This window comes from Salmo salar, chromosome ssa04 (assembly GCF_905237065.1).
Source record: "Salmo salar chromosome ssa04, Ssal_v3.1, whole genome shotgun sequence".
Taxonomy (NCBI): domain Eukaryota; kingdom Metazoa; phylum Chordata; class Actinopteri; order Salmoniformes; family Salmonidae; genus Salmo; species Salmo salar.
In genome coordinates, this window is record NC_059445.1 from 5,603,906 (window position 1) to 5,612,716 (window position 8,811).

The following is an 8,811-nucleotide window of genomic DNA, read 5'->3' on the forward strand; positions in this document are numbered from 1 at the left end:
TGGGTCTATAGTAGACTGGTGGGGGGGTCTATAGTAGACTAGTGGGGGGGTCTATAGTAGACTAGTGGGGGGGGTCTATAGTAGACTGGTGGAGGGGGTCTATAGTAGACTGGTGGAGGGGGTCTATAGTAGACTGGTGGGGGGGGTCTATAGTAGACTGGTGGGGGGGTCTATAGTAGACTGGTGGGGGGGTCTATAGTAGACTGGTGGTGGGGGGTCTATAGTAGACTGGTGGGGGGGGTCTATAGTAGACTGGTGGGGGGGTTCTATAGTAGACTGGTGGGGGGTCTATAGCAGACTGGTGGGGGGGTTCTATAGTAGACTGGTGGGGGGGTCTATAGCAGACTGGTGGGGGGGTCTATAGCAGACTGGTGGGGGGGGTCTATAGTAGACTGGTGGGGGGGTCTATAGTAGACTGGTGGGGGCGGTCTATAGTAGACTGGTGGGGGGTCTATAGTAGACTGGTGGGGGGGTCTATAGTAGACTGGTGGGGGGGTCTATATCAGACTGGTGGGGGGGTCTATAGCAGACTGGTGGGGGGGTCTATAGCAGACTGGTGGGGGGGTTCTATAGTAGACTGGTGGGGGGGTCTGTAGCAGACTGGTGGGGGGGGTCTATAGCAGACTGGTGGGGGGTCTATAGCAGACTGGTGGGGGGGGTCTATAGTAGACTGGTGGGGGGTCTATAGTAGACTGGTGGGGGGGTTCTATAGTAGACTGGTGGGGGGGTCTATAGCAGACTGGTGGGGGGGTTCTATAGTAGACTGGTGGGGGGGTCTATAGCAGACTGGTGGGGGGGTCTATAGCAGACTGGTGGGGGGGTCTATAGCAGACTGGTGGGGGGGGTTCTATAGCAGACTGGTGGGGGGGTTCTATAGCAGACTGGTGGGGGGTTCTATAGCAGACTGGTGGGGGGTCTATAGCAGACTGGTGGGGGGTCTATAGTAGACTGGTGGGGGGGTTCTATAGCAGACTGGTGGGGGGGTTCTATAGTAGACTGGTGGGGGGTCTATAGCAGACTGGTGGGGGGGTCTATAGTAGACTGGTGGGGGGGGTCTATAGCAGACTGGTGGGGGGGTCTATAGCAGACTGGTGGGGGGGTCTATAGCAGACTGGTGGGGGGGGTTCTATAGTAGACTGGTGGGGGGGTCTGTAGCAGACTGGTGGGGGGGGTCTATAGCAGACTGGTGGGGGGGGTCTATAGTAGACTGGTGGGGGTCTATAGTAGACTGGTGGGGGGGTTCTATAGTAGACTGGTGGGGGGGGTCTATAGCAGACTGGTGGGGGGTTCTATAGTAGACTGGTGGGGGGGGTCTATAGCAGACTGGTGGGGGGGTCTATAGCAGACTGGTGGTGGGTCTATAGCAGACTGGTGGGGGGGTCTATAGCAGACTGGTGGGGGGGTTCTATAGCAGACTGGTGGGGGGGTTCTATAGCAGACTGGTGGGGGGTTCTATAGCAGACTGGTGGGGGGGTCTATAGCAGACTGGTGGGGGGGTCTATAGTAGACTGGTGGGGGGTTCTATAGCAGACTGGTGGGGGGGGTCTATAGCAGACTGGTGGGGGGGGTCTATAGTAGACTGGTGGGGGGGTCTATAGCAGACTGGTGGGGGGGGGGTCTATAGCAGACTGGTGGGGGGGTCTATAGTAGATTCAGAAATTCTCAATTCAAATATTTAAGATTCTTGAAAATATATGTGTAATACATCAAAATAAAGCTTAACTTGTTGTTAATTCTGCCACCGTGTCAGATTTCAAAAAGGCTTTACGGCGAAAGCAAACCATGTGATTATCTGAGTTCGGAGCTCAGCAGACACAACATTACAAACAGTGACCAGCTAAGTAGATTAAGTCACGAAAGCAGAAATAGCAATAAAATGAATCACTTAACCTTTGATGATCTTCGTATGGTGGCAACTCACAAGACTCCCTGTTACACAATAAATGTTTGTTTTGTTCGATAAAGTCCTCTTTATATCCAAAAACCTCCATTTTGTTGGCGTCGAAAATTCCAAATAGTATAGTAAAGTCCGTAGAAACGTGTCAAACGACGTTTATAATCAATCTCAGGTTGTTTTTAGCCTAAATAATCGATAATATTTCGACCGGGACAAAAGCATCGTCAATATAAAAGGAAAACAAGAAAGGCGCGCTCTCGGTCTCGCGCAGAAAAGAGCTCTGAGGACATCCCACTATCCACTCACTCAATGTTGTCATTCTCCCTCATTTTTCAGAATAAAAGCCTGAAACAATGTCTGAAGACTGTTCACAACTAGTGGAAGCCATAGGGAACTGAATCTGGGTCCTATCCCTTTAAATGGTGGATAGGCTTTAATTGGAAAATAGCCATTTCAAAGTAATGGCACTTCCTGGATTGGTTTTCCTCAGTTTTAGAAACTTCAGAGTGTTTTCTATCCAAATAATTATATGAATATTCTAGCTTCTGGGCCTGAGTAGCAGGCAGTTTACTCTGGGCACGCTTTTCATCCGGAGGTGAAAATACTGCCCCCTACCCCTAGTGAGGTTAACAAATGACACTTTATTAACAACAGACACTTTATTAACAACAGACACTGGAGAACACAGACTTTATTAACAACAGACACTTTATTAACAACAGACACTTTATTAACAACAGACACTTTATTAACACCAGACACTTTATTAACAACAGACACTTTATTAACAACAGACACTTTATTAACAACAGACACTTTATTAACAACAGACACTTTATTAACAACAGACACTGGAGAACACAGACACTTTATTAACAACAGACACTTTATTAACACCAGACACTTTATTAACAACAGACACTTTATTAACAACAGACACTTTATTAACAACAGACACTTTATTAACAACAGACACTTTATTAACAACAGACACTTTATTAACAACAGACACTTTATTAACAACAGACACTTTATTAACAACAGACACTTTATTAACACCAGACACTTTATTAACACCAGACACTTTATTAACAACAGACACTTTATTAACAACAGACACTGAGAGAACAGCGGTGTGTTTTCCAGGTATTCTGGCGGCAGGGGAGTGGTGCTCTCAAAACACTACTTCCTGGAAACAGAGAACTTCACCCTTGTACAACATTACACACACACACACACACACACACACACACACACACACACACACACACACATACACACACTCTCTCACTCACTCACTCTCTCTCTCACACGCTCTCTCTCACTCTCTCTCACACTCTCTCCTCTCTCTCTCACACACACACACACTCACAGACTCACACAGAAACACACACACAGAAACTCTCTCTCTCTCTCTCTGTCTCTCTCTCTCTGTCTCTCTCTCTGTCTCTGTCTCTCTGTCTCTCTCTCTCTCTCTCTGTCTCTGTCTCTGTCTCTGTCTCTCTGTCTCTCTCTCTGTCTCTGTCTCTCTCTCTCTCTCTCTCTCTCTCTCTCTCTCTCTCTCACACACTCTGTCACATTCTCTCTCTCACACAGAAACACACTCTCACACGCTAAAAGGTTCAGCCTGTCTGTTTCAGGAGGCCTGAGGATACTGATCATTTAACAACTGAGTTACAGCGATTACAGCCCCCAGGTGGCTGGTGGCACCTCCACTGGGGAGGACAGGCTCGGAGTAAACGCTGGAACGGAATCCATGGAATGGAATCAGCTACACCAACCCTGTGGTGTCCATGTTGATGCCGTTCCAGACATTATTATGAGCTGTCCTCCCGTCTTCAGGGGGCCCCCCCTCCCCTGAGCTGTCCTCCCGTCTTCAGGGGGCCCCCCTGAGCTGTCCTCCCGTCTTCAGGGGGCCCCCCTCCCCTGAGCTGTCCTCCCGTCTTCAGGGGGCCCCCCCCTCCCCTGAGCTGTCCTCCCGTCTTCAGGGGGCCCCCCCCTCCCCGAGCACCGGGGAGGGGGGCCCTGTGTAAACTTAGAGACTGACTGTAACTGGCAATCAGGACATCATCCTATCTGACACTCTGTGTGTGTGTGTGTGTGTGTGTGTATGTGTGTGTCTGTGTGTGTCTGTGTGTGTGTGTGTGTCTGTGTGTGTGTGTGTAGGTGTGTGAGATGGACCTGTCCAAACAGCTGCAGGCGTACGAGGTGGAGTACCGCGTCTTACAGGACGAGCTGTGTGACACGCCCGCTCACCTCAACCAATCGCAGCGCACCGCCCAGCTGGAACGCACCAATCAGAGCCTCCGACAGCAAAACCTCGACCTGCTGGAAGAACTGCAGGTACACAAACCAAACCAAATGTATTTATATAAAGCCCTTCGTACATCAGCTGATATTCTCAAAGTGCTGTACAGAAACCCAGCCTAAAACCCCAAACAGCAAGTAAAGCATGTGAAAGAAGCACGGTGGCTAGGAAAAACTCCCTAGGAAAAACTCCCTAGAAAGGCCAAAAACCTAGGAAGAAACCTAGAGAGGAACCAGGCTATGAGGGGGTGGCCAGTCCTCTTCTGGCTGTGCAGGGTGGATATTATAACAGAACATGGTCAAATGTTAAAATGTTCATAAATGACCAGCATGGTCAAATAATAATAATCATAGTAGTTGTCGAGGGTGCAACAAGCACGTCCGGTGAAGAGGTCAGGGTTCCATAGCCGCAGGCAGAACAGTTGAAACTGGAGCAGCAGCACGGCCAGGTGGACTGGGGACAGCAAGGAGTCATCATACCAGGTAGTCCTGAGGCATGGTCCTAGGGCTCAGGTCCTCTGAGAGAAAGACAGAAAGAGAGAATTAGAGAGAGCCTATTTAAATACACACAGGACACCGGATAAGACAAGAGAAATACTCCAGATGTAACAGACTGACCCTAGCCCCCGACACATAAACTACTGCAGCATAAATACTGGAGGCTGAGACAGGAGGGATCAGAAGACACTGTGGCCCCATCCGATGATACCCCGGACAGGGCCAAACAGGCAGGATATAACCCCACCCACTTTGCCAAAGCAAAGCCCCCACACCACTAGAGGGATGTCTCCAACCACCAACTTACCGTCCTAAGACAAGGCCGAGTATAGCCCACAACGATCTCCGCCATGGCACAACCCAAGGGGGGGGCGCCAACCCAGACAGGAAGACCACGTCAGTGACTCAACCCACTCAAGTGACGCACCCCTCCCATGGACGGCATGGAAGAACACCAGTAGGCCAGTGACTCAGCCCCTGTAAAAGGGTTAGAGGCAGAGAATCCCAGTGGAGAGAGGGGAACCGGCAAGGCAGAGACAGCAAGGGCGGTTCGTTGCTCCAGCCTTTCCGTTCACCTTCACACTCCTGGGCCAGACTACACTTAATCATAGGACCTACTGAAGAGATAAGTCTTCAGTAAAGACTTAAAGGTTGAGACTGAGTCTGCGTCTCTCACATTGGTAGGCAGACCATTCCATAAAAATGGAGCTCTATAGGAGAAAGCCCTACCTCCAGCCGTTTGCTTAGAAATTCTAGGGACAATTAGGAGGCCTGCGTCTTGTGACCGTAGCGTACGTGTAGGTATGTACGGCAGGACCAAATCGGAAAGATAGGTAGGAGCAAGCCCATGTAATGCTTTGTAGGTTAGCAGTAAAACCTTGAAATCAGCCCTTGCCTTAACAGGAAGCCAGTGTAGGGAGGCTAGCACTGGAGTAATATGATCAAATTTTTTGGTTCTAGTCAGGATTCTAGCAGCCGTATTTAGCACTAACTGAAGTTTATTTAGTGCTTTATCCGGGTAGCCGGAAAGTAGAGCATTGCAGTAGTCCAGCCTAGAAGTAACAAAAGCATGGATTAATATTTCTGTGTCATTTTTGGACAGAAAGTTTCTGATTTTTGCAATGTTACGTAGATGGAAAAAAGCTGTCCTTGAAACAGTCTTGATATGTTCTTCAAAAGAGAGATCAGGGTCCAGAGTAACGCCGAGGTCCTTCACAGTTTTATTTGAGACGACTGTACAACCATCCAGATTAATTGTCAGATTCAACAGAAGATCTCTTTGTTTCTTGGGACCTAGAACAAGCATCTCTGTTTTGTCCGAGTTTAAAAGTAGAAAGTTTGCAGCCATCCACTTCCTTATGTCTGAAACACAGGCTTCTAGCGAGGGCAATTTTGGGGCTTCACCATGTTTCATTGAAATGTACAGCTGTGTGTCGTCCGCATAGCAGTGAAATTTAACATTATGTTTTCGAATGACATCCCCAAGAGGTAAAATATATAGTGAAAACAATAGTGGTCCTAAAACGGAACCTTGAGGAACACCGAAATTTACAATTGATTTGTCAGAGGACAAACCATCCACGGAGACAAACTGATATCTTTTACGACAGATAAGATCTAAACCAGGCCAGAACTTGTCCATGTAGACCAATTTGGGTTTCCAATCTCTCCAAAAGAATGTGGTGATCGATGGTATCAAAAGCGGCACTAAGATCTAGGAGCACGAGGACAGATGCAGAGCCTTGGTCTGACGTCATTAAAAGGTGATTTACCACCTTCACAAGTGCAGTCTCAGTACTATGATGGGGTCTAAAACCAGACTGAAGCGTTTCCTATACATTGTTTGTCTTCAGGAAGCCAGTGAGTTGCTGTGCAACAGCTTTTTCTAAAATGTTTTGAGAGGAATGGAAGATTCGATATAGGCCGATTAGTTTTTTATATAATTTCTGGATCAAGATTCGGCTTTTTCAAGAGAGGCTTTATTACTGGCACTTTTAGTGAGTTTGGTACACATCCGGTGGATAGAGAGCCGTTTATTATGTTCAACATAGGAGGGCCAAGCACAGGAAGCAGCTCTTTCACTAGTTTAGTTGGAATAGGGTCCAGTATGCAGCTTGAGGGTTTAGAGGCCATGATTATTTTCATCACACACACACACACACACACACACACACACACACACACACACACACACTAAACACACGTTTTGTTTCTCTCCAGGTGTCCCAGGCTCGTGTGTGTCGCCTGGACGTGCAGGTGGAGGGGCTGGCCCAATCAGAGGCTCTGCTGAGAGAACAGGTGTTCCGATTGGAGGAGGAGAGGAATGGACTGCGTGACGCTGTCACACACCTACACACACTCCTCACCGCGCCGGGAATACACACACACACAACGCTAGGAGACTTCAACCTGGACACGCACACACACTCCGCTGCCGACGGACAGGCAGACGGACAGGGAGACGGGCAGGGAGACGGGCAGGGAGACGGGCAGGGAGACGGGCAGGGAGACGGGCAGGGAGACGGACAGGCAGACGGACAGGCAGACGGACAGGCAGACGGGCAGGGAGACGGACAGCGAGACGGACAGGCAGACGGACAGGCAGACGGACAGAGAGTGGATGTCCCCGCCGGAGAGGGGCCAAGGCTGGGTAACGTACCCCAGAGAGAGGGGCCCAGACTGGGGCAAGGTACAGCGACGTCCTCCCCTCTACTCCCTCATCCACTGGCTCTATCAGAACACTGATGAGTCTCCCAGAGGGCTCTTCTCCTGGTCTAAACTGTAGAAATGAGGGATTTCTCTGATTCTTCTCTGGGCCTTTTTCTCCACACAGCCGTCCTATACAGTTGTTATTGCAGCTGGATGTGTGTGTCTCTGTGTGTGTGTGTGTGTGTGTGTGTGTGTGGAAATGTGTTTATTGCACTGTCCTGGCCATAGGAAACATTTTTTATACACTATATATATGCAACAACATCAACAACAACAAAAAAGTGGTCTAAGGCACTGCATCTCCGTTGCGAAGAGGTGTCACTACAGTCCCTGGTTCGAATCCAGGCTGTATCACATCCGGCTGTGATTGGGAGTCCCAGTGGGGGGGTGGGGGGGGGGCATGATTTGGCCGAGCGTCGTCCTGGTTTGGCCGTTATTGTAAATAAGAATGTGTTCTTAACTGACTTGCCTTGTTAAATAAAGAGTCACAACAACCAAAGATACTGTCATGACAACTACAGTACAGCCAAAGCCCTGGACTCCAGCCCCCATGATGCCGAGAGAGAGAGAGAGAGAGAGAGAGAGAGAGAGAGAGAGAGAGAGAGAGAGAGAGAGAGAGAGAGAGAGAGAGAGAGAGAGAGAGAGAGAGAGAGAGAGAGAGAGAGAGAGAGAGAGAGAGAGAGAGAGAGAGAGAGAGAGAGAGAGAGAGAGAGAGAGAGAGAGAGAGAGAGAGAGAGAGAGAGAGAGAGAGAGAGAGAGAGAGAGAGAGAGAGAGAGAGAGAGAGAGAGAGAGAGACCCCTACTCTCTGCTATGCAACATGGATGGTCATATGACAGACTATGAGAGAGAACCAACACTTACGATTCCTCTGTGTGTGTTGTGATAACTCACAGCCTTTTGTTCCTGATTGAAATGTAAATCTGTTGCTATGACTCAACTTCCTGATTGACACTGTAAATCTGTTGCTATGACTCAACTTCCTGATTGACACTGTAAATCTGTTGCTATGACTCAACTTCCTGATTGACACTGTAAATCTGTTGCTATGACTCAACTTCCTGATTGACACTGTAAATCTGTTGCTATGACTCCTTCCACGTGATGTTTATTATTCTCATTACTCTGTTGTTATTTCTATATACTTTGAACAACAATACATTTCATATCCTTTGACTAAATTCACCAGATCAGATGTATTCTTTGTGTGAGTGGGTGGGTGAGTGGGTGATTGAGTGGGTGGGTGTGTGGGTGGGTGGGTGGGTGGGTGGGTGGGTAAGTGATTGATTGAGTGATTGAGTGGGTGGGTGAGTGATTGAGTGGGTGGGTGGGTGAGTGATTGAGTGGGTGGGTGAGTGATTGAGTGGGTGATTGAGTGATTGAGTGGGTGGGTGAGTGATTG

At 48.8% G+C, this 8,811-nt stretch overlaps 1 protein-coding gene across 1 annotated transcript in view; it reads left to right on the forward strand.

The window, feature by feature from the left end:
- Nucleotides 1-8,590, forward strand: part of LOC106594652 (TBC1 domain family member 1) — a gene marked incomplete at its 5' end in the record, with an annotated part of 122,590 nt that extends 114,000 nt beyond the window's left edge. The window contains 2 exons of the mRNA XM_045717608.1: nt 4,064-4,240; nt 6,923-8,590. Of these exons, the coding sequence (XP_045573564.1) occupies nt 4,064-4,240; nt 6,923-7,447 (702 nt within the window). The remainder of the gene's footprint in view (nt 1-4,063; nt 4,241-6,922) is intronic.
- Nucleotides 8,591-8,811: the final 221 nt, after the last annotated feature.